We start from the raw sequence: 25,939 nt of genomic DNA on the forward strand, positions 1-25,939 counted from the left end.
GCTTTTGGATCTTCTTTATCAGTGTTTCTCAACTCGGTCCCGGAGTATCCCCATGCCAGTCAGGTTTTCAGGACATCCACATTGAATTTGCATAAACTTGATTTGCATACACTGCCTCCATTATATGCAAATGTCTTTCATGCATATTCATTGTGGATATCTTGAAAACCTGAATGGCAAGGGGGGTACTCCAGAACCGAGTAGAGAAACACTGTTATATATCACTTATGAGGGGGGTTTTTTTCTCCCTTCATTTTTTGTGCTTAAAATTAAATGACTTTTACTGAGACCTCACCTGTTGAGAATGGCATGAAGGCATCGTTCTTCTTAAAACTATTGTTGTTATCCAAAAAGTTGTGAGGGTCAAACATTGCTGGGTTTTTGTATTGTGTTGGGTCATAGTGTACTGAAGTCAATACAGGAATGACATTTGTGCCCTATGGGAAACAAAACAAAACAAAAATAGCAATATTTAGATTGGTGATCATTAAGGGATCCTTTTATTAAGCTGCGCTAGCTGATTTAGCATGCGCTAAATGCTAAGATGCCCATAGGATTTCATGGATGCTTTAGCATTTAGCGCACTAATCTTTAGTGAGTGCTAAATTGGTTAGTGCACCTTAATGAAAGGACAATTAAATGTCTTCCATGCATAATAAGCCCCAGCAAAAGGTAAAAAAGCCATTACTGTGCTCCCTCGTGCCTTTTGACTCTTGATCCTTAAGATGTCGAGATACTCGTACACGTGAAGGGGGATTCTCAATCTATCACATAAATCTAACTCTTGATATTTTGCAGAAAACCTCCACATTTCTAGTAGTGAACATGACCATTTTCAAAACAGGAAAACATCTATATATCTATATTTTTGTTTCGAAAATGGCTAATTCTTAGGTGTGTTTGTGCTCAGTATGTCTATCTTTTTGACCATTTTCAAAACAAAACAACCAAAAGAAAAATGCACAAAACAAGCCATTGGGATGTAGGAGGAGCCAGGTTCTTAGTAGACTGGCTACACAGTAGTGCTGCCCCGATTCAGGAAAAAAAAAATTGATTCGATTCAGCTTACTGAATCGATTTTTCGATTCGATTCGATTTTCCTGCCCAACTGGGTGTTTTTTTCAAACATCCTGGTGGGTTTATTTTATAGCCTCTTCACCCCCTTTGCCTTCTCCTAACCACACTGGCGCTGTGGTGTAAACAAACAAAAAAGACTTTTCCTCTCTCTGTTAAATCCTAGCTCACGTTTGCAGTCTAACACCAGCTCTGGCAGGATACACGTTTCAAATCTGACATAGTGTAATCACAAAACAGAAAATAAAATTATTTTTTCTACCTTTTGTTGTCTGGTCATTGTTCAAATCTTGTTGGTCCCAGGCTCTGGTTGTCTTCTGATAGCTTGCTTGCCAGGGTCACCTTCTTTCTTCTTTCTCCATGCTAACCATCCATCTGCCATCTCTGTTCTCCCCTTCCATTTCTCTTCCCTCCCCTGGAGGTCTGTCATCTTTCCTTTTTTTCATCTCCATCTAAAGATCCACCTTTTCTCAACTACCCTTTCATCCAGCATCTCTCCCTTTCTGTAACTTTCATCCCTATATCCCACTGTCCACCATCTCTCTCCCTCTCCTTTGTTTTTAGACCCCTTATTTCTTCCCCCCAAAGTCCGGCATATGCACGTCTCTTTGAACCCCTCCTTCCCTCCCTCCCTCCGTGTACTTCTACACCAGAGCCCCCTCCCCTGAACGTCTGCACCCCCTTGAGACCTGTATATTCAATTTACCTAATTTCAGCAGCCTGCCCTGCAGAAGATCGCTGGCTCTAGCGATATTTGCAAGCTGCCATACGTTGTCCGAGTTGTCTTCTCTCTGCCGCGGTCCCGCCCCTCCTCTGATGTCAGAGAAGGGGCGGGACCGTGGCAGAGAGAAGACAACTCGGACGACGTATGGCAGCTTGCAAAGATTGCTAGAGCCAGCAATTTTCTGCAGGGCAGGCTGCTGAAATTAGGTAATTTGATACGGGGAAGCTGTACACCAGCGGGGAAGCCACTTCCCGACTGACCCTCCCCACTTGCCCTCTAAAGCAGGAGTGGCAGGCCAGCATGAGGCAGCTCTGCCGCTCCTGCTTTGGGGGGAGGGTCAGTCAATGAATCGGGAGGCCGATTTTTTGTCATGTAAGTCGATTTGAATCGTGAATCAGGCAGCCTGATTCTCAGCTTCTCCAGCCTGATTCTAATTTGCCCCAGCCCCCCTGCCTGATTCTCAGCTTCCCCAGCCTTCCTATCCAATTCTTAAATTCCCCAGCCCCCTGCCTGATTCTCAGCTTCCCCTGTCCGTCATGTCCGATTTTCAGCTTCCCCAGCCCGATTCTAATTTTCCCTAGCCCCCCTGCTCGATTCTCAGCTTCCCCAGCCCCCCTGCCCAATTCTTAGCTTCCCCAGCCTGATTCTCAGCTTCCCCAGCACAATTCTAATTTTCCCCAGCCCCCCTGCTCAATTCTCAGCTTCCCCAGCCTCCCTGACCGATCTTAGCTTCCCCAGCCCCTCTGCCCGATTCTCAGCTTCCCCAGCCTGATTCTAATTTTCCCCAGCCCCCCTGCCCGATTCTCAGCTTCCCCAGCTCCCTGTCCGATTCTTAGCTTCCCCAGCCCGATTCTTAGCTTCCCCAGCCCCCCTGCCCAATTCTCAGCTTCCTCAGCCCCCCTGCCTGATTCTCATCTTCCCCAGCCTGATTCTAATTTTCCCCAGCCCGCTGCTCGATTCTCAGCTTCCCCAGCCTCCCTACCCGATTCTCAGCTTTCCCCAGCCCCCCTGCCTGATTCTCAAACTTGTACTGGGAATCGCGTGGAGGAGAGAGGAAATGTTTTTGCGGCGTGAAGGAGAGAGCCAGCACGACGTCTGCTCGGCACTCCCAAGTTCTTCTGATGTAACTTCCGGTTTCACAAAACTGGAAATTACTTTAGATGGGGACAACTCCGGTGGGTGGTAGCAGCAGAGGGAAAACATGAACGCCGTGAATGAGTCTTGAATCGGTGAATTCGATTTTTTGCCAAACCAAATCAATTTGATTCAAATCGATTCACCTGAAGTGAATTGGTGAATCGGGCAGCATTACTACACAGACATCCCAGCAGAGCAGTGGGGCACCTCAGGGTGAACTGCAGTGAACTTCACATAAAAAGTTTCAGATGCACATCTCACCATAACCTCCTTATATTATATGGTGAGCCCTCCAAAGGCCACCCAAAACCTACTGTACCCAACTATACACTGCAACAATAGCCCTTATACTTGCAATTGTCACCTATATGTACTTTCTTTTTAACATTTTTGTAAGCGATATTGCTGAAGGGCTGTCTGGATGATACCAAAATCTGATGGTGTGAATAACATGAGGAAGGACCTAGTGAAGCTTGAGGAATGGTCTGAAATTTGACAGCTAAAATTTAATGCTAAGAAATGCAGGGTCATGCATCTGGGTTGCAAAAACCAGATGGAGCAGTACAGTTTAGGGAACATAAGAACGTAAGAATTGCCACTGCTGGGTCAGACCAGTGGTCCATCATCCCCAGCAGTCCGCTCACGTGGCGGCCCTCTGGTCAAAGACCAGCGCCCTAACTGAGACTAGCCCTATCAGCATACGTTCTTGTTCAGCAAAAACTTGTCTAACTTTGTCTTAAATCCCTGGAGGTGTCTTCTCCTAGGACAGACTCCGGAAGAGCGTTCCACTTTTCTACCACTCTCTGGGTGAAGAAGAACTTCCTTACATTTGTACAGAATCTATCCCCTTTCAACTTTAGAGAGTGCCCTTTCATTCTCCCTAACTTGGAGAGGGTGAACAACCTGTCCTTATCTACAGTCCTTATCTACAGTATCCTTCAGTACCTTGAATGTTTCAATCATGTTCCCTCTCAATCTCCTCTGTTCAAGGGAGAAGAGGCCCAGTTTCTCTAATCTTTCACTGTACGGTAGCTCCTCCAATCCCTTAACCATCTTAGTTGATCTTTTCTGGACCCTTTTGAGTAGTACCGTGTCCTTCTTCATGTACGGGGACCAGTGCTGTATGCAGTACTCCAGGTGAGGGCGCACCATGGCCCGATACAGTGGCATGATAACCTTCTCCGATTTGTTTGTGATCCCCTTCTTTATCATTCCTAGCATTCTGTTCATTTTTTTCGCCGGCCCCGCACATTGATTTGTCGATCAGAACTCCCAAGTCTCTTTCCCTGGAGGTCTCTCCAAGTACCGCCCCGAACATCCTGTATTTGTGCATGAGATTTTTGTTACTGACATGCATCACTTTACACTTGTCCACGTTGAACCTCATCTGTCATGTCGATGCCCATTCCTTGAGCCTGATTATGTCACGTTGCAGATCTTCGCAGTCCCCCTGCGTCTTCACTACTCTGAATAACTTTGTATTGTCCGCAAATTTAATCACCTCGCTTGTCGTGCCTATGTCCAGATCGTTTATAAAGATGTTGAAGAGCACGGGTCTAAGCACCGAGCCCTGGTGACGTTCTTTCAGTCCAAGTATTGTCCATTTACCCCCACTCTCTGTTTCCTATGCTCCAGCCAGTTTTTAATCCACGTGAGTATTTCACCCTCGATTCCATGACTCATAATTTTTGGAAGTAGTTGTTCATGCGAGACCTTGTCGAACGCCTTCTGAAAATCCAGATATACAATGTCGACTGGGTCGTCCTTATCTATCTGCCATGTTGGAAGCATGGTTTGGGTGGGGCTAAGGACTCCTTTTACTAAGGTGCATTAGCGTTTTTAGCGCACGCAGACAATTAGCGCGGGGTAATGAACTTTTGTGCACAAAAGAGGAGGGGGACTTAGGTGTGATAGTATGTGATGAAATTAAGGTGGCCAAATAGGTTGAAAAGGCGACAACAAAAGCTAGAAGGATGCTTGGGTGCACAGGGAGAGGAATTGCCGGTAAGAAAAAGGAGGCATTAATATCCCTGTGTAAGACTATGAGACTTCATTTAGAATATTGTGTACAATTCTGGAGACTGCACCTTCAAAAAGATATAAACAAGATGGAATTGATGCAGAGGAAGGGTTGGTGGTCTTCATCATAAGGTATAAGGGTCAGACTTAAAGATCTCAATATGTATACTTTGGAGGAGACGTTGAAAGGAGAGATATGAAAAAGATGTTTAAATACCTAAGTGGCATAAATAGACATGAGGTGAGTCTCTTTTAACTGGAAGGAAACTCCAGAATGAGAGGGCATGGGATGAAGTTAAGAGCTGATAAGAGCAGGAGTAATCTAAGGAAATACTTTTTTTCAGAAAGGGTGGTAGATGCGTAGAATTTACCAGTAGAGGTGGTGGAAACAAAGGCGAGAGGAGGAGATAGTGGATGCTGCGGATGGGCAGATTGGATGGGCCATTTGGCCTTTATCTGTTGTCATGTTTTTATATTTCATAGCTAGTAGATTTTGGGTGGGTTTTGGAGGGTTCACATATTCTACCACAAGTGTACTAGTTAGAGTAGGCTATGGGCCTGGGTCTCCATCTCTATAGTCCACTGCACTGACCACTAGGCTACTCCAAGAAGCTGTTTAGGGTTAGGACCTGTGGTGTAGCAAGGGAAGTTTGCATATGTGGCAGAGGTACTCAGCATGATCATACCATGAGCCCCCCACCCATGTTCCCCCTAGCATTGCCATGTACCCCATACATCCTTCCCCCCCAAAGCACATTTCCCCTATACCTCTTCAAATCTTTGCTGGCCATGAGCATATCTCATACCTGCTGCTTGTGCCAGTCTCATCCTTCTCTCTGATGTTACTTCTTGGTCCCCGCAAACATAGGGGTACCGGATGTCCGGATTTCCTCGTACAGGCCCGGGAGTCTGGACGGCTTTTCAAAACCCAGCACTTTAGGTTTTGAAAAGCCTCCATCAAAATTGCCATTGGACAGGAGGGCAGTGCAATATCATCATGCACATGTGCATGTGTGTAACATCATCATGACCAGAGCAGGCAGTGAGGAGCTGGACTGGGGCGGGGTCTAAGGTGGGATTGGGGGTGGGACTAGGGCATGATGGGGGCGGGGATGGGTGGAACTGGGCTGGCCTGGGGTCAGGTCTAAGAGGCCTGGATTTTCCAAACAGAAAATCTGGTAACCCTATGCAAATAAGAAGTGATATCAGTGTGAGTAGCGGGTAAGAGATGCTATTCATAGCTGGCAAAGATTTGAAGAGGTATGGGGAAGAGGAGAGGTGCCAGTATCCCTGCCAAGGTGGTGCCACCCCATCCCCCTTGCTATACCTTTGAATAGGGCTGCCATTAACATCTGAAGTTGTCATACAGACTGGTATGTACTGGTTCTTTCACATCTTTGGGTGGTAGGAGGGGATTAGTGACCACTGAGGGGGTGGAGTCATGCTTTAATCCCTCCAGGGGTGATCTGGTCAGTGTGGGCACCATTTTGGCACTTATACATTACTTAAACAGATCTAGCCTGAAATGTCCATATTTTGCCCTGGATGTTTTTCACAATGTTCCATTATTGTAGAAAAACTTCCAAATCATAAGCCCGACTTAGTCCCGCCCAAACCACGCCTCCAACATGGCCCATTGAGATTTAGGGCTCCTTTTACAAAGGTGCACTAGTGGTTATAGCATGCGCGCTAGCCGCTACCGCCTCCTTTTAAGCAGGTGGTAATTTTTCAGCTAGCGCGCGCTATAGCATGCGCTAATCTGGTGCGTGCACTAAAAACGCTAGTGCACCTTTTTAAAGGAGCCCATAGATGTACTGGAGATGAACAGCATAGATTACTGTCTACAAAATGGGTTTTTGAAAATAGCAATTTGTCCCTTTATGCCACTTTTTGGATGTTTTTCTGTTTTGAAAATGAGCCCCATGGTCAGCTGCTACATGGATTGTTAACCTTTGACAAATGAACCTCTATCCCTACTTGCCCTAAACGCAGGTATTTGAAGGCGTGGCTAAAAATATTATTAGCAATGCATAATATGTAATTTGAAACGATATGGGAGATAAAGAAAAAGAGTTATAAACAGTTTTTACTCATAATGACAGGAGTTACTATTATGAGAAACTGGAAAAATTATGATAGATTAAGTTATAGTTTTTGGTGGAATTCATTGTGCCATATTTAAAAAATGGAGAAAATATTAGCTATCCAACAAGGAAGTTATAAAAAGTTTATGGAGGTCTGGGAGCCATTAACAAATTATTGTAAGGAATGATTAGTTAATAATTTATTATTGAAGTATAAGTGGGGGGGATAATTTTATAAAATTATATGATTATATTGGAAGAAGGATGGGAGGGTGAAGTTATAGTTCGATTTCACTAATTGTATGATTAATAAGTATTACAGTGTATGATTGTATAATGAATCACTTGTTGAAAGTTTAAAAATGAATAAAGAAATATTAAAATAAAAAAAACAATAATAATAATAATAATTTTTTTTTTTTTTTTTGCTTTCTTGATGAAGTCTTTGTAGGTTGAGATAGCTTTTAAAGGACCACTCAATATGTTTTTTTAAAAGCTGATATTTGGAGACCATTTTGGTCACTTTTTTCATGTTTTCATACCTCTTTGATAAATGTTATGATGAATTTGACTACCTCAAACAAACTCTATTTTAAAGTAAAGTTTGCGGCAGTTTTTTAAAGCATTTTTGATGAACCTCAAATTCTGATAATAATAAGATTATGAGAATTTGTGATTCAATGACTCTGTTTAAAAAATATTGCCACAAACTTCAAAGGCTTCTTTTACTAAGCTGTGATAGTAGTTTTAGCACGTGCTTAGCGTGCACTAGACCTTAATGCCAGCATTGAGCTGGCGTTAGTTCTAGCCACGTAGCGTGGGTTTAGTGCATGCTAAAATCCTGCATGTGCTAAAAACGCTATCGCAGCTTAGTAAAAGGAGCCCCAAGTTAAAATAAAATAAAGTTTCTAAAGCAAAAAACAGAAATTCAAAAATAAATGTAAGCTCTATGGTTGTTGTTAGAAAAGAAGAACATGGAGATATATAAGAAATATTGCATGAATGCAAATACTGTGTAATAAATGTTTAATAATGTCAAAAAAGTTTAAGATAAAATAAAGTTATAAAATATTCATTATAAACATGAGATGAAGTGGGGCGAGTGGTCTCCAAATGTCAAGTCCCTAAAAAAGCATCTTTGGTAATAAGAAGAAAATGAACTGTATTCACATCCTTATTAACCACTTGGCCACACAGTCAGCCCCATGTAGAATACTATGGGGAGAAGTTATCAAAGTGGGTTACTATTAAGTTGAGTTATGTTACCACAAGTTGTGTTGCTTTATGCATTTTATGCAAAGAGAACCTGTGCTAAAATAGCATGACTTGTGATAAAATAACCAGTCTTAGCAGTAGCCCATATTGATAACTTCCCCTCTAAGAGAGGACCTATGACTATACCCTTGGAAGAGTGTATCCACGGAACATGGTGTCTCGTATCAAGCAATGGGGCAGGCTCATTGGAATGATATCAGTGAACCGCTGCACTTCATGGATCACAGCGTCAGTGTATGGCATTTTGTTCCGGTCTTCTATTGCTGGACAGCGGTTTTGGCCAATGACTTGATCAATTTCTTCATGGACCTTTGCTGTAAAGTTAAAGATAACAGAAATGAAACATGATGGGGGAAGGGGGGTTCTTTTTCGAAGAGAAGTCATAGCATATCGGAACAATTGTTGGCAACAAAGGGATTCTTTTAGTAAGCTGTGCTAGGTGCTAACGCACCCTGTTTTTAGGGGAGAGCACCCTTCAGGGATTCAAGACAAGGTTAGATAAGTTCCTACTGGAACAGAACATACACAGGTAAGGCTAGACTCAAATAAGGCACTGGTCTTTGTCCTAAGGGCTGCCGTGTGAGCGGACTGCTGGGCATGATGGACCACTGGTCTGACCTGGCAGCAGCAAATCTTATGTTATGTTCTTATGCATGCCTAATGCAATGAAAAATGGCATAATGCAGGCCATGCAAGAGCAGTAGTCTCCATCATTTGGCCCAGGGGCCACATGCAGCCTCTGAAGTACTCCATTGTGGCCCTGAAACAGTTGACTGAAATCTAATCTAATCTAAATCTTGGATTTATATACTGAATCACCCCTATTATATACTGAATCATCTCGATTCAGTTAACAATAGTTAAATTGTAAGAAGGACATTACCATTCATTAAAAACTGTTACTTAAAAAATGTTGAAACAGAGTAGTTTTCAGAATTTTTCAAAAATCCTGAAGTGATAAACAAGGTCTTATTTGAAAATCTCGAGTAGTTTAAAGACAGAGAAATCAAATCTTGTTACTGCGTTAATTTCAATCCTGCCTACTCAAATAGTACTTTCACATGCCTTTAAAATAAGGCCATAACATCTGAAGCTATCATATAGGCATGAATGTACTGTATAATTCATATTTTGGGGGGTGGGAGGGATCATGCATACATTCATCCAGTAGTCATCTGATCAGGGTGGGCAACCTTTTGTCACTTATTCATTATTAAAACAGGTTTAGCCCCAAACGTCCAAACTGCGCCCTGGACTTTTTCTAAAATATTTGATTATGGCAGATAAACTTCCAGGTCATAAGCCCTCCCTCGTCCCACCTACACCACACCTCTAACATGCCCCCTTGAGATTTAGACGAATTGCCTAGATATTTGTCTTAAAAACTAGGTTTTGAATATCGTGAATCAGAACGGTTTGGCGAGAAAAACAATAATCTGCCCCTTTATGTCATTTTTTGGGCGTCTTTCTTTTTTGAAAATTCCATTGCCTCAGATACAAACCTACTGAATTGACCAATGATGTAGATGGTGACACCAGAAAGTATTTCTTCACAGAGAGAGTGGTTGATCATTGGAACAAGCTTCCAGTGCAGGTGATCGAGGCAGACAGCGTGCCAGACTTTAAGAATAAATGGGATACCCATGTGGTATCCCTACGAGGGTCAAGATAAGAAAATTGGGTCATTAGGGCATAGACAAGGGGTGGATAAGCAGAGTGGGCAGACTTGATGGGCTGTAGCCCTTTTCTGCCGTCATCTTCTATGTTTCTATGTTTCTATGAAAGGGGTGGAATTGAATAATTTGAATAAGTGCCCTCCATTTAATTATTTCATTAGTGTTTCACAACACAGAGAGAGGAAACATTTTCTTGTGGCTCAAACTGCCTCTTGTATCATTTCACCTTTTATTTCTGGGTATTTCATGAGAATCAGGAATCCATATCTCAGGGTTGTGCTGACTGTTTCTGTTCCGCCGAAGAACAAGTTGTGTGTGGTCATTACCAAGGTCTCAGTATGGAAAGATGTTTCAGGATTCTGTTCCTCCTAAAAGACATATAACACACACATGATAAACATTGAGCAAATAGAAAGGACTTGGCACTATCCATCATTTCAATCTCTTTTTGGGAGCCGTTTATCAGCATTCTGTGATGGTTTATCTCTCCCAAAGTTTTTTGTAGTGTAATTGATTCACTAAGGATAAATATTCAAACCGCCTGATATTCAGTGCTATTTATTCATCTGGGAACAACTCTTGGCTGGTATGTCAGCTAACCATCCATATTCAGCGGGAAATACCTGGCTATGTCCCATTGACTATCTCGGTCAGCAGCTAGTCCAGTCTCCGGCTATGTTGCACCAATATTTACTGTCTGACCAGCTAAGTCTAGTGGTCAGATAGACCCGCCTAAAAAGCAGGACTATCTTTGGAAGCAATGACCTAGCCAGCCAGCCGATGCATATCAGCTTGGCCGGCTCCTTATATTGCAGCTGAGCTTAGACCAGAAATTCAATGCTGGTGGCCGGATACAACCCTGGCATTGAATTTCTGGATATGCTGCAGATCACGAGACCTCAGTCTGGAATGTCGGCCCCCAAACTGTCTACAATGGTGCAAAGTCTGCAGGTACTTTTTCTTCACCCTAAACTTTCTACCAGCAGTCAACAGAAAAGGCATGCCTATACGTTCACTTTTTAAAAGTGCTGCAGGTACCAAACATTTGATGACTTTTGCTCCTGCCTTTTGGTGAAGGTAAGAACATAAGAACATAAGAAGTTGCCTCCGCTGAGGCAGACCATAGGTCCATCCTACCCAGCGGTCCGCTCCCGCGGCGGCCCATCAGGCCCATTGCCTGAGCAATGGTCTATACCTATCTATACCCCTCAATCCCTTTTTCTTCTAGGAATCTATCCAAACCTTCTTTGAAACCATTTAATGTTTTCTTGTCTACAACAGCCTCTGGAAGCGCATTCCATGTATCCACCACCCTCTGAGTGAAAAAGAACTTCCTAGCGTTTGTTCTAAACCTGTCCCCTTTCAATTTCTCCGAGTGCCCCCTTGTGCTCGTGGTGCCCCTTAATTTGAAAAATCTGTCCCTGTCTACTTTTTCCATGCCCTTCAGGATCTTGAAGGTTTCTATCATGTCTCCTCTAAGTCTTCGCTTCTCCAGGGAGAAAAGTCCCAACTGCTTCAATCTGTCGGTATATGGGAGATTTTCCATTCCCTTTATCAGTTTAGTTGCTCTTCTTTGTACTCCCTCAAGTACCGCCATGTCTTTCTTGAGGTACGGTGACCAGTACTGGACACAGTACTCCAGATGCGGCCGTACCATTGCACGATACAACGGCATGATGACTTCCTTCGTCCTGGTTGTAATACCCTTCTTAAATTACACTTCTTAATTTGAAAATACAATCTATTTTTCATTATGCATAAAGCTTACTGGACCCCTGCTAAAGTGTTACATGTGACTTCAGAGCTCTGTTGGTCATGCCAACAGCAACCTGGGACTCTAATACACCTCTTATACGAATGCCCTAACTTACAAGTTTACTGGTCAGACATTTGGTCCATAATCTGATCAATTTTAAACATGAAAATTAATGAGTTGTCCATGTCATATAAATCAATCATATTGTGTTCCTCCAATCCAGATATAACAATTCCACAGTTATATAAAAAAATATTTGATTTCATGATTGCCTTAGCTATCCACCATATTGTTCCCAATTGGAAAGACAATTCTAGGCTTAATTTTTACGAATGGTGGAATCACCTTTGTGTCATCAGAAAGTATGAGGAAATAATAACATTCAAACAAAATAACATAGCCAGATTCACAAAAATTTGGACCCCTCTTGATGAATATGTAAGGACTCAAGTAAATCCTAATTAACTTTACTTTGTATATTAACTATACTATATTTTGCATATTATCTAATATAATAAAGAGCTAGCCGCGCATGCGCACTCCTATTTGCGTGTTCTGTGCGCTGTAGCTGAAGAAGGAAGCAGCGGCTTCTAAGCAGGGAGCCGGGAGAGTAGAGGTGCGGCGGTGAGGAGCGGGTAGCGGCGAGAGTTAGCCCACCCGCGTCACCAGCCGCGTCACCAGAGACACCAGCGCCGGACTCCCCCTTAAGAGGGGGGTGCCAACGGCGTGCGGCGAAGGCGAGCGGCAAAGGCGCTCGCCTTAGCGAGAGCGCCTTTGCGAAGGAGCCTTGGAAGGAGCACAGGCAGCCCAGCAGCGAATTCTAAACTTCTAACTAAAAAAAAAAAAAAAAAATACCTTTTCTTCTGTTCCCATTCTTCTCTTCTCTCTCTATTCTTTCAGCTAGCTGCACGCCAAGCTAACTCACACTCAGCTAACCCCTTTCAGATACCCTCAGCTCTTAACTACTTATTCTCTCAGACACCTAAATCTTTCATAATCTCGCACTAGCTCTCAGTAGGATTTTTCTAACTCTCCTTTCTTTTTCTAATTTACTGACAGGCTGACCTAATTCACAACTTGAAGATGGCAGGGAGGACTAGAAGCGCCAAGGGTACAACCAAATCCAGCATTCCAGTCACCATGGGGACCCTGGAGGAGATCACGGACGGCGAACGAAGGGAGGAGGACTCAGGGCGGTGGACAGAGGTCTCCGTGCAGACCGAATCCATCCCCCGACACTGCACTACAGTCTCCACGCAGACAGAGGAGGCTGCTCAGCTGGATGGAGCCCTCATGCAAGAACTGCGGAGCCTCAGGGAGGAGGTGGTTCGCCTGAGAAGCATCCGAGAGGATGAAGCCTACATCGACGGAGTCGTTCAGGAGTTGTCCCAAATTACAGAGCAGACCCACGACAAATCCATTCTTGAGACACCCAAATCATCAGTTTTGAAGCCAACATTTGGGTTACAGGAAATGGCTGGCGGCAATGACACCTGGCAGTTGGTGACCTCTTCCACAGGTAAACATAGAAGATCCCCCCTCCTTTTTTCAATCTCTTCATCCTCTTCTTTTTCTCCCCAACAGGCCGACCCTACATCAACCCCTCATCTCGTCCTGAAGAATAGATTCCAGATTCTTCAGGAAGAAGCTGCCGACAAGGTACAGGAGCAGGCCCAGCACGAAGAACTCGAAGAACAGGAACAGGCCCAACACGCAACCCCATCTGCTGACCGACTTCCTCCTCCTCCACAACGGAAGAAGCGCAGAGTTATAGTCATCGGGGACTCCATGCTGAGGGGCACCGAGGGACCAATCTGCAGACCGGATGCACAATCAAGAGAGGTTTGCTGTCTGCCTGGTGCCAAAATACGGGACATCACCACCAGCCTAGGGAAATTACTTACACCTCATGACCATTTTCCTATGCTTCTTATCCATATAGGTACGAATGACACTGCCAGGAACACCTCAGAAACCATCGCCAGAGACTTCGGAGCCTTGGGTGAGAGGCTGAAGCAGACAAGTGCGCAGGTAGTCTTCTCATCAATCCTACCAGTTAGAGGCAAGGGAAGAGCCAGAGATGAATGCATCCTGAGAACGAACGAATGGCTACGAGGATGGTGTCGAGATATGAACTTCGGATTCCTGGATCATAGAGAGGCGCTGCAAGGACTACAGGGACAAGACGGACTCCATTTAACCAGCAGAGGTAAGAACATCTTCGGACACCGACTAGCCCGCCTACTTCGCAGGGCTTTAAACTAGGTAAGTTGGGGGAGGGGACCTACTCATATACTGGGGTGGAAAGGAACTATCCTGATGGGACGAGTCGACACTCAGATTCCGAGGTAAGGACCCAATATGCAAACAGTTCTCTTGGAGCCACACAGACTCGGTCAGGAATAGCCTTACAGGGACTCAGCAAACACAAAGTGTGGAGGGCCATGTATGTTAATGCACACAGTTTAGGCAATAAAATTCTAGAACTAGAAACTGAAATAAGGGATGCCAATCTGGACGTGGTGGCAATATCCGAGACTTGGTTCACTGACGCACATGGGTGGGATATGGCTATACCGGGGTACAATCTACTTCGTCAGGACAGAGAGGGCAGGTTAGGTGGAGGGGTAGCACTATACATTAAAGAAGACATCAAAACTACCAGGATCACTGATGTCAAGTATACCGGGGAGTCCCTCTGGGTTAACCTGGCACGAGGTACTAAAAAATGCCTGTATCTTGGTATGGTATACAGACCTCCAAGACAACCGGAAAACATGGACGCAGAATTAATTGAAGACATAGAGAATATAACTCTACGGGGTGACACTGTGCTGCTAGGGGACTTCAACATGCCTGACGCAGACTGGAACACATTTTCAGCAGCAACCAGCAGCAGCAGGAGGCTTCTGAACTCCATAAAAGGAGTACATCTCAGACAGATGGTAACGGAGCCCACTAGGGCCCAGACAATCCTAGACCTGGTACTCACAAACGGGGAAAGCATCTCAGAGGTCTCGGTAGGAGATACGCTAGCCTCCAGCGACCATAACATGGTATGGTTCAACACTGGGAAAGGATCCCCTAAATCAATTACAAAAACAAAGGTGCTCAACTTTCGGGGCGCCGACTTCGCACGTATGGGAGATCACGTTCATCAGACGCTACAGGACCAAGCAGAGACCGGCAATGTGGAAACTATGTGGTCGTACCTGAAATCATCCATACACGAAGCAACTAATCGCTACATAAAATCAGTAGACAAACGGCAAAGAAACAACAAACCCCAATGGTTCACTGAAGAGATCTCACTCCTCATTAAGGAGAAGAAAAAAGCATTTCTTTCCTACAAACGCACCCAGAGAAGAGAAACTAAAGTAGAATATAAGACCAGATCTGCAGCGGTCAAAACAGCAGTTAGGGAGGCCAAACGTCGAGTGGAAGAAACTCTGGCAAAAAACATTAAAAAAGGGGACAAATCCTTCTTTAGGTATATCAGCGATAGGAAAAGGAACACAGACGGTATAGTACGCCTTAGACAACCGGACGGAAACTACGCGGTGGCGGATTCAGAAAAAGCAGAACTACTAAATGAATATTTCTGCTCAGTCTTCACCTGCGAAGCACCGGGACACGGACCACAGTTGATGATAATACAAGACGTGGATGACCCGTTTCAGAATTTTGAGTTCACTCCTGGGGACGTCTACAACGAACTGGCAAGGCTAAAGGTAAACAAGGCCATGGGACCGGACAATTTACACCCAAGAGTGCTCAGAGAATTGAGAGATGTCCTGGCAGAACCGTTGGCGGTGCTCTTCAATCTCTCACTAAGTACGGGGAAAGTTCCGTTGGACTGGAAAACAGCCAACGTCGTTCCTCTACATAAAAAGGGTTGCAAGGCTGAGGCTGCGAACTATAGACCGGTAAGCCTCACCTCAATAGTGTGCAAACTCATGGAAACACTAATTAAGTATAATTTGATACGATCCTGAACGAGGGAAATCGCCGGGATCCCAGCCAACATGGATTCACCAAGGGTAGGTCATGCCAGTCCAATCTAATAAGCTTCTTTGACTGGGTAACAAGAAGACTAGACTCAGGAGAGTCCTTAGACGTCGTGTACCTGGACTTCAGCAAAGCGTTTGACAGCGTCCCACACCGCAGGCTGCTGAACAAGATGAAATCTATGGGATTAGGAGAGACTCTAACTGCATGGGTTAAAGATTGGCTTAGTGGCAGACTTCAGAGGGTGGTGGTCAACGGTACCCTTTCTAAAATGTCGGAGGTGACCAGCGGAGTGCCACAGGGTTCGGTCCTGGGCCCACTCCTCTTCAACATATTCATTAGGGATCTGACTCAAGGGCTCCAAGGCAAGGTAACCTTATTCGCTGATGACGCCAAACTATGCAATGTAGTAAACGGCTATAATCTTCAGGATGCTATGGAGCAAGACCTGCGTACTTTAGAAAATTGGTCCTTGATCTGGCAGCTGGGCTTCAACGCCAAGAAATGTAAGGTCATGCATCTCGGCAACGGAAATCCTTGCAGAACTTACACCCTGAATGGAGAAACTTTAGCCAGGACTACGGCAGAACGAGACTTAGGAGTAATCATCAGTGCTGACATGAAAGCAGCCACTCAAGTGGAGAAGGCTTCATCTAAAGCATGGCAAATGATAGGTTGTATCAAGAGAAGCTTCGTCAACAGGAAACCTGAAGTCATGATGCCACTGTACAGAGCCATGGTGAGACCGCATCTGGAATACTGTGTTCAATTCTGGAGGCCACATTACCGTAAGGATGTGCTCAGAGTTGAATCGGTTCAGCGAATGGCCACCAGGATGGTCTCGGGGCTAAAGGGTCTCCCGTACGAAGAAAGACTGAGCAAATTGCAGCTCTACACTCTCGAGGAGCGTAGGGAGAGGGGAGACATGATTGAGACATTTAAGTACATCACGGGACGGGTAGAGGTGGAAGATGATATCTTTCTTCTCAGGGGACCCTCGACCACAAGAGGACATCCGCTCAAGCTCAGGGGAGGGAAGTTTCGTGGAGACACCAGGAAATACTTCTTCACGGAGAGAGTGATTGAGCATTGGAACGAGCTTCCAGTGCAGGTGGTCGAGGCACGCAGCATCTCAGACTTCAAGAACAAATGGGATACCTATGTGGGATCCCTACGAGGTCATGCCAAGGGATAGGGTCACTAGGACTGAATGAGCGGGTCAGTAGAGTGACAGTATAATTACAATTATTCTTTAGGGGGTCAGTAGACTCAAGAGGGTGGGTAAATAGTGTGGGCAGACTTGATGGGCTATGGCCCTTATCTGCCGTCATCTTTCTATGTTTCTATGTTTCTTTCTTTCTAGGTCTGTGGCCGAAGGAGTGTGCATGCGCGCTAATACATCACCAGCCTATCGCCTCCACAAGCCGGACCGCAGCCAGACGCCGATCTCCGTTCCTCCTGCCGCTGCCGATCTCCATTCCTCCTTTGCCGCCCACCCCCTTCTCTTCCCGCGGGCCCGAATGGCGATTCCAGCAGCGTGTGCATCAGTCTTCACATGCTGCTTCGGGCCCTTCTACTGCCCTGATTTGCTCTGCCGCGTCTCTGATGATGTCATCAGGGACGTGCCAGAGTAAATCAGGGCAGTAGAAGGGCCCGAAGCAGTGTGTGGAGACTGATGCAAGCGCTGCTGGAATCACCACCTTTGTAGTCCGGACCACGGGAAGGGAAAGGGGGGGGGTAGAGGAAACGCTAATGCTGCTGCACAGGGAACTGGTGGGGGGGGAGAGGGAAATGGAGGGGAAGGGAATGCTGCTTTGGACAGACAGACAGAGAGAGGAAGGGAAACACAAAGAAAATATGAAAGACACAGGGGCAGGTGCACAGGGAACTGGTGTGGGGGGAGGGAAATGGAGGGGGATGGAATGCTGCTTTGGACAGACAGACAGAGAGAGGAAAGGAAACACAAAGAAAATAAGAAAGACACAGGGGCAGGTGCACAGGGAACTGGTGTGGGGGAGGGAAATGGAGGGGGATGGAATGCTGCTTTGGACAGACAGACAGAGGGAGGAAGGGAGACAGAAAGAAAAGAAGAAAGACACAGGGTCAGGGAGATACACAGAAAGACAGACAGGCAAAGGGGGCCAGGGACAGAGACAGACAGAAAGGACAGCGGGAGCCGCGTCAGAAGGGGTGCGGGATGCGGCAGTGGGAACCTTTCCAATGGATGCAACTGGGCAGCTGTCGGGAACCTCTGATCAGGGGCAGAGCAAGGTAAGAGTATCATAGGGATAAGAAGGAGGAGGGAGGATAAAAAAGGAAGGGATGCCTACTGCTGGACAGGAGGAGAAGGAAAGAGATGCTGATGGACAGGGGAGGTGAAGAAAAAGGAACGGAGGACTAATGTTGGACAGGGGGAGAAAGAAAGAGGTGCTGCTGGACAGGGGGGAGGTAAAACAAAGGGAGAAGGGCTGCTGCTGCATAAGGAGAGCAGTGAAGGGTTGGTGGTGGACACAGTAGAGGTAAAAGGAAGGGAAAATGGACAGGGGGAGCAGGCAAGGGGTGGTGATGGACAGCCAAGGAAAAAGAAAGGCAGAAAGAAAGAAAGCGGCTAAGGAGAGAGAGAGAAAGAAAGACAGACACACACACATATTTCTAGCACCCGTTAATGTAATGGGCTTAAAGACTAGTTATGTATATTTTGGTATCTGCAGCTTATTGTTTTGTTTTATTCTTATACTTTTGTATTTGTATAATTTCAATCTTGCCCAAAACGCATTACCAGAAATGCCCACTCCCAAACGAGAGTACAAATACATGTGTTGTAGAACACTGCAAATTAAGTTCATACATTAAGGACGCGCATTTTGTTTAGGAGACATAATCAAATGCAATGAATTAGGACATATTTGGTTCACATAGATTTAAATAATCAAATGGGCCTGAGTCTTGAATGAACTGAAAATTCCCCAGTTTTCAGCACCATTGATCTAATCTAATTCTTAGTTTTATATACCGAATCATCTCCTAAAAATAGGAGCTCGATTCGGTTTACATAATTAGATACAAAGAAAGATCCATTAAAATTCATTGGAGCTATTGCCTAAAAAGCGATGAAACATAGTGGTTTTCAAGGTTTTGCGAAAGATCTAAAGAAATAAACACGATCGAATTTGAGGAGGTAGTTCATTCCATATCGCAGTTAGTAAGTATGGAAAGGAGTGTGAAAATTTTACTATTAGACTTGATTCCTCTCAAAGATAGAAAAGAGAGCTTATTCATATGAGTTGTTCTCATGCCCGAAGATCTCATGGTGCTTAGAGATAAAGACATCAAAGGAACAAATAGTCCATGTAAAATTTTAAAGACTATACAAGCACATTTAAATTGAACTCTCATTTGAAACAGAAGCCAATGTAGTTTTCTCAGCACCGAGGAAAACAGTGCTTGTTTTATCATGACCAGTATAATACTTATTGGATATCAAACCCATGATTGTTGAGAGTAGAGGCTAGGCAGTAGTTTCCATACATGGTTCTGGAGGCACTCCAGCCAGACAGGCTTTCAGGATATCCACAATGAATATTCATGAGAGAGATGTGCATGCACATCTCTCTCATGGATATTCATTGTGGAGACCTAGAGCTGAATCCACAGGAGCAACACAGTCAAGCTAGAAGCAGGTGAGTAGTTATTCTCTGGACATCAAAAAGAAAGACATACCCCTGATGGCGTCCATTGGACTAGAATTAAAGACACACTCCTTGCTGGCCTGATAAGTTCCTTCAAGGGTAGGGAATGGGACATTTCAGGGTGGTGCATTTAATTGCAGCTGTTTCATTGTGGCCCTTTAAGATTTAGTCATTTCATTGTGCTGAGTTGGCCCCCACCCAGTGCACCTGAATGGGTGCCTTGCAAGGAATCTGACAGATGCTGAGTTTGACAGATGCAATCCCGCATCAGCCTCATTGTGCTGAGTTGCCCCACATCCAGCTTACCTGAAGCACTGAGAAGTCTGTCAGATGCTGTCCCCATGCTGTCTCAGATAGCTTTATTGAAGCACCAGTGGGGGTGAGGGGGGGCATTAACCCCCTCTTGCAAACCTTGAAGCAATTGGGCCTGAAGCACCAGTAGGGGGAGGGGGCAAGGGGAGCAATGCACCCCTCTTTCACCAATTCAATTGGGCATGAAGCACCAGTGTGTGTGTGGGAGGGAGCAAGCTTCAGCAAGGCATGCGTTCGCCAGCGATGAAACGACCACGGTAAAACAGTCATGCTGTGATGAAAGGGCTGCAATGAAACAGCCGCACTGAACTGTCCGCATTGAAACGGCCATGCTGAATTGTCCTAGACCCCCAAGGATATGGCTCTCCTTCTGCTGCCCAGAGGCTATCTATTCACTGGTATTTATTAAAAGTTTAAAGCTATTGTTAGTTGAGTTTAAAAGTTAGACTAAAGCTATTAGATGATACATCTATTGAATCTGAAACTCAATGCTAATACTAGTGTCGTTAGTTGATAAGTGCCATTAGTTGATAAACTAGTTGAACTTTAAAGTTTAATGCCAATATTAGTCAAATTGTTTAATGTTAATATTAGTTGAATGTAAAAATCTGACTATTGCAAACTATTAACATTTGTTGAATATAGAGGTTTACTACTATGGTCAGCTGAACACAAATTCTGAATATTACGTACTATTACCATAAGACACAGTCCCTCCCCCCCCCTCCCCCCGAGCCAGCAGGGGATCCTGCTTAAAAGACTACAGCTCCGACCAAAATAAGAGCACAGCGAAATCCCAACCAATAAGAACTCCACGGCACTACCTTGCACACCAACCAACCCCTATAGCTCTAGCACTCCCCCCCATATACAGTCAAAATTGGCACCCAGCACAACAAAACTCCTGCTCGCCATCCTACTACTCTTCCCGCTCCTAACAAAATAGAACACATCTGGATACCACATCTCCCCCATCCCAATTCTGACAGAGTCCAACAGACACATCCAACCTTCAAGAAAACCCCATCCACCCAGAAATCTGATAGACTGTTCAACGATCACCTACAAAAGCATCCCCCCAGTTGGGGAAAAAGGCCATCTCCCAAGCCAAAAACAACAACCCATAACACCCATCCAAAACCAAGAAGCCTCCTCCATCCAAAATGCACCCACAATCCCAATACAACTTACACATCAATAGCCTGTGCATATATGAACATAAGATCGATTAACCCAAAGGCAGACCTCATTAAGGACTGGATAATCAAAGAACATCTAGGCTACCTTTTCCTAGCTGAAACCTGGTTAACATCTGACTCAGACCCTTGCATAACAGAATTCTGCCCTAAGGGATACAAAGTAAAGCTTATCTGCAGAGAAAAAAAGCGAGGGGGAGGATTGGCAATTCTAGCCAAAAACAATCTCAACATAAAAGTCCTAGACAAACACACGACACCCGATCTAAATCTACTAGCCTGCCAACTATCTGGTGATACACTCAAAGACACCGTAACCTGTATTCTCTGCTATATAGCACCAGGAAAATGGAGCACTACAAAACACACGCTTGAAGACTTCATCTTCCAGAATTCACTAACATCAACTTACAACTACTACTAGGAGACATTAATCTCCACCTCGAAGACCATACCTCCAATCAAACAGAAAGCCTACTCGCCTACCTCAAAACGTTATCCTACCAAATACTCAACCCCCCAACCCACTCACGAAAAAGGCCATCAACTAGATATTGCTGCATTCATGACCCAACAACCTCAAACATCAGAAATCCACATCTCAAACGGATCCTGGATCCCCTCCCTCTGGTCAGATCATTATAAATACACCTTCAACATCAACTGGGCTCAATGCAATTATAAACACAAATCCCCCATCAAAACCTGTCCAAAAATCGAACCAACCACTTTCTGGGACAAAGCAGATCCCGCAATCGACTCCATAGACCCCCAAAGAATTCATACCACAATGACAAACATTAAGCAAAACAATCCTAAATGAGCTAGCTCCAATAAAATCAAAACACAAAATCTGCAGACAATCAGACAAATGGTTCGACGCTGAACTGCTCCAACTCAAAAGGCACTGCAGACAAATGGAAAGAAACTGGAAAAAAAGAACCAAGAACATTCCAAAATAGCATGGAGAAGTCTAATCAAACAATACAAGACCAAACTCAAAGAAAAAAGAAAAGATTACTACTCCAAGCTGGTAGGCATGGAGTCCATAGACTCAAAAAAACTTTTCAATCTAGTAAAAAACCTCACCAACACCAAACCTTACCTAGCAGCACAAGGAAAGCATCCTCCAACAGCCACTCAACTCGCAGACCACTTCAAAAACAAGATTACAACAATCAGGACTATCTTCAATAACACACACACCGTCCTCGACGAGATAACAACAAATCCCCCAATAGGAGAAGCCATTGCTGCAGACAGGACCTGGACCGAATTCCCTGCAGTAAACTGGACAGACATGAATCGACTCTACAAAAAATAGTCATGCTTCATGCGACCTGAACTATTGTCCAGCATATCTAATAACCAATGCCACCCCCAAATTTAGGGCCAGCCTCATGCAATGGATCCAAATTACACTCACTGAAGGTCAATTCCCGCAGCACCTAGGAGAAATAATAATCATTCCAATTGTGAAGGACCACAAAGGCCTTATAGATAACCTCGCTAACTATAGACCCATCGCCTCAATACCAATATACGTCAAACTTATAGAAGGACTGACTAGTTGCACAATTCCTCACAAATTACCTGGAAGACCACAATCTTCTCCACCCCTCTCAATCGGGATTCAGATCCAACCACAGCACGGAGACTTTACTAGTAACCCTACTAGACACAGCCCGACAGCACCTCAGCAAAGGCAGAAAGATGCTGATAATTCAACTCGATCTATCTGCAGCATTCGATCTGGTCGACCACACCATCCTACTGCAGACACTAGAAGCCATAGGAATCTCAGGCAGGGTATACAATTGGTTCAAAGGATTCCTTAAATGCAGATCTTATAGAGTAAAGTCAAACAATCTTAAATCAGAACCATGGTCCAACCCCTGTGGAGTTCCTCAAGGATCACCTCTCTTACCTACTCTCTTCAACCTCTTCTTATCCTCCCTTGGGTCTACCCTAGACAATATGAATGTAACTTCATTCAGCTACGCTGACGACATCACCATACTCCTACCCTTTGATGCTCCTGACCCAACTTCTACAGAAAAATTTGAAAAAACCCTTCAAGCAGTGGAAAAATGGATGGCAGATCACAAATTGAAGCTGAACACTGACAAAACAAAATTTCTACTGCTTGAAAAGGATAAGAATCCCTCCATCACAGAACTAGAAATAAACGCCTCCAAATACCCTATACAACCTACCCTAAAACTCCTAGGAGTAACAATAGATAGATGCTGCACAATGCAGGCCCAAATCAACAAGACCACCCAGAAAGCATTTCTTTTTTTTTTTTCAGGCCTGTTTTATATTTAATGTGAATATCTTTCAGACAATTTATTTGCACAAGAACATGGCAGATCGGCTCTCTACAATCCCAGTAACAGTCATAAGCTGTGAGTTACAAACTTCATCAGCAGCCTGTGTCCTTACAAGTAGAGATATGAGGCGTGATCAGCATTTAAGATGCTACCGGTTCAGGAGGCTGGGACATGGCGGCTAAGTTATTAAAACTGGCAGCTGTGCCTACTGGCTTGGCTCTGACATCTTTTGCTTTATATGCTGTACGACAGAGAGAACCAGAAGGAAGTCTGCTGTTAAGACCAAGTCAGCTGTCTATTTATTCTGTACCTCTGCAACATTCTAAATATGTTGAAGAAGAGCCTGGTCATCTGCAGTTGGGGATGTCAGTGATACGAAATACAGTATATCCTTATGTGGAATGGTGCGAGAATGTTTTTTTTCTCTGTTAAAGATGGAGTAAGGAATACAGTCCAGTTTGGAAAAGATATATTTGTATACCTAAAACATCCACCTCCAGAATTCCTCTCAAAAGTAACTATGATTGCTATGTCTGGGTTAACTGGTCTGCTTTTAGCAAGAAAAGGATCTCAGTTTAAAAAAATTGCTTATCCTTTGGGATTTACTACTGTAGGATTATCTGTTTGCTACCCAGCTCAAACAATAATATTTGCTAAGGTAACGGGGAAGAAAGTATATGGTGCAAGCCACTGGACTTATGAAACAATTGAATCATTTTGGACTACCAATATCTCAAAGAATGAATTAGAATCTCCACTGAAAAATGATGTCAAGCTTAGCTCAGACCAACAGGAAAAGCTAGCATCTATACTCAACCAAGAACAAAGTGATGATGAGAGTTGTACATCTGTTTCCGACTCTGAGGTAAAACCTGAACCGCTAATAACATCAGCCATATTAGAATCACCAGCAGACTTGACTCTTGAATCCATGCCTTTACCAGCAGAAATAGGACAGCCAGACACTAATTCCAAACAAGCAGTAACTGTAGATGATACCAAAGAGAGGCAATTTAAGCATGACCCTGAAATGATGGATCATGGGCAGTCCCATCCGGAGGATATAGATATGTACAGCACTAGAAGTTGAACACTGGATTGAAGTAGAAAATATTGAAGATGGCTAAGCTGAATAGAAAGTTTCTACAACATGTGTTTAATTCTGCTAGCTTCTGGTTAGAAAATGAATAAAGAACTAAATATTCCTTTTAAAAAAAAAAAAAAAAGATGCCTCCACAGAGGGTTAAGAATGATAATTAGTGCAGATACGTCCTTCCAGCAGCATTTTCAGAGCAGCCTTTCTATGCCACTGGCTGAGGTGCCATCAAGTCAATGTCGGTCAGTTTCTAGCGACCCAAACGCCTACCGCAAAGAGTCCCAGGTTAACAATCAAGTTCCTGCGGAAGTCGTTCTTGTCCATTGCGAACCGGTAAGCACCTCAAAGCCACTGCCGAACGCTGTTGCCCTGCTCACCGGCCGCCATCGCTGCTTCCCTTCCGCTCAGGCATTTCAAAGCATTTCTAACCATGCGCAATTTAAGAAAAATCAGAAAATTCTTCGACAAAGAGCAATATAGGCTAGTAGTCTAATCCCTAGTACTAGGTCTATTGGACTACTGCAACATACTCTATCTGCCTTGCCCTGCAACAATGATAAAACAACTACAGACAATCCAAAACACTGCACTCAGATTAATCTACTCACTGAGAAAATTTGACCACGTCACCGCGGCCTACCTGGACTCACACTGGTTGCCAATGCAAGCATGAATTCAATTCAAACTATACTGTCTATTATTCAAAGCAATAAATGGCACAGCCCCCAATTACCTAAACAACCGCCTGTACCAAAACGCCACCACTAGGCAAAGAAGAACTAAGACCCCTTTTACCTCCCCCCATTCAAAGGCACCCAGCGCAAGAAGATATTTGACAGTCTGCTGGCGACGCATGCAGCAAAACTGGACCACACTATCTCCAACCTGCTGATAACAACAAACGACTACAAATATTTTCGCAAATAAATCAAAACCCACCTATTCAAAAAATTTATAAAGATGGCTTAACCCCAACCGGACCCCCCGCAACACAACTCCCCCCTCCTCCCCCCTTCACCAGTTCCCTTCTCTTTAGCCTCAAGCATGTCAACTGCTTCCCTAACGGTATATATACTGGATCTGCACTATTTCCTATTTGTACAGCATCTTGTAGCTCTTGAAATATACAGCTCCATTATTCTTGTAACTTTTCCTAGAAATGACCAGAATTCTCTCTGTAATTATCCTGGAAATGTCCAGTTGTCTCTTTTGTAATCCGCCCAGAACTGCAAGGTTGAGGCGGAATAGAAATCAGTAATGTAATGTAATGTAATGTAATTTATCTTGACACTGCAGTTCCTGTGGCCTCTGTGATACGTTTCTATGCCTGAGGGTATGTGTTTGATCATTTGTGAACCAGAATGAGCCACCTTGGGAAGGAACAAAGAAGAAACAGGAGTCAGCCAAATGAATTTGTCCTAGCCTTCAAAATATTATGGCTGATGATGTCTTTATGAATCTGAGACCCGCACCATTTCCTCACTACTTTTGTCTAGGATATCAAAGAAGAAAAGCTTGTGCTAGGAAAGTGGGCAGGGTTGGCTAAGCCACTGGGTGAAC

General features: G+C 44.3%; 2 protein-coding genes across 2 annotated transcripts in view; one reads left to right on the forward strand and one right to left on the reverse strand.

Moving 5' to 3' along the window:
- Positions 1-25,939, reverse strand: part of LOC117365422 (cytochrome P450 2F3-like) — a 64,817-nt gene that overhangs the window by 984 nt on the left and 37,894 nt on the right. The window contains exons 7-9 of the mRNA XM_033955863.1: positions 10,216-10,357; positions 8,440-8,627; positions 296-437 (exon numbers count right to left, since the gene is read on the reverse strand). Coding sequence (XP_033811754.1) covers positions 296-437; positions 8,440-8,627; positions 10,216-10,357 — 472 coding nt within the window. The remainder of the gene's footprint in view (positions 1-295; positions 438-8,439; positions 8,628-10,215; positions 10,358-25,939) is intronic.
- Positions 23,437-24,415, forward strand: LOC117365424 (MICOS complex subunit MIC27-like). The gene is given in 2 exon segments (XM_033955865.1): positions 23,437-23,709; positions 23,711-24,415. Coding segments are annotated over 2 exon segments (918 nt in total). The 5' UTR covers positions 23,437-23,454; the 3' UTR covers positions 24,374-24,415.

This window comes from Geotrypetes seraphini, chromosome 8, assembly GCF_902459505.1.
Source record: "Geotrypetes seraphini chromosome 8, aGeoSer1.1, whole genome shotgun sequence".
In the NCBI taxonomy this organism is placed as follows: Eukaryota; Metazoa; Chordata; class Amphibia; order Gymnophiona; family Dermophiidae; genus Geotrypetes; species Geotrypetes seraphini.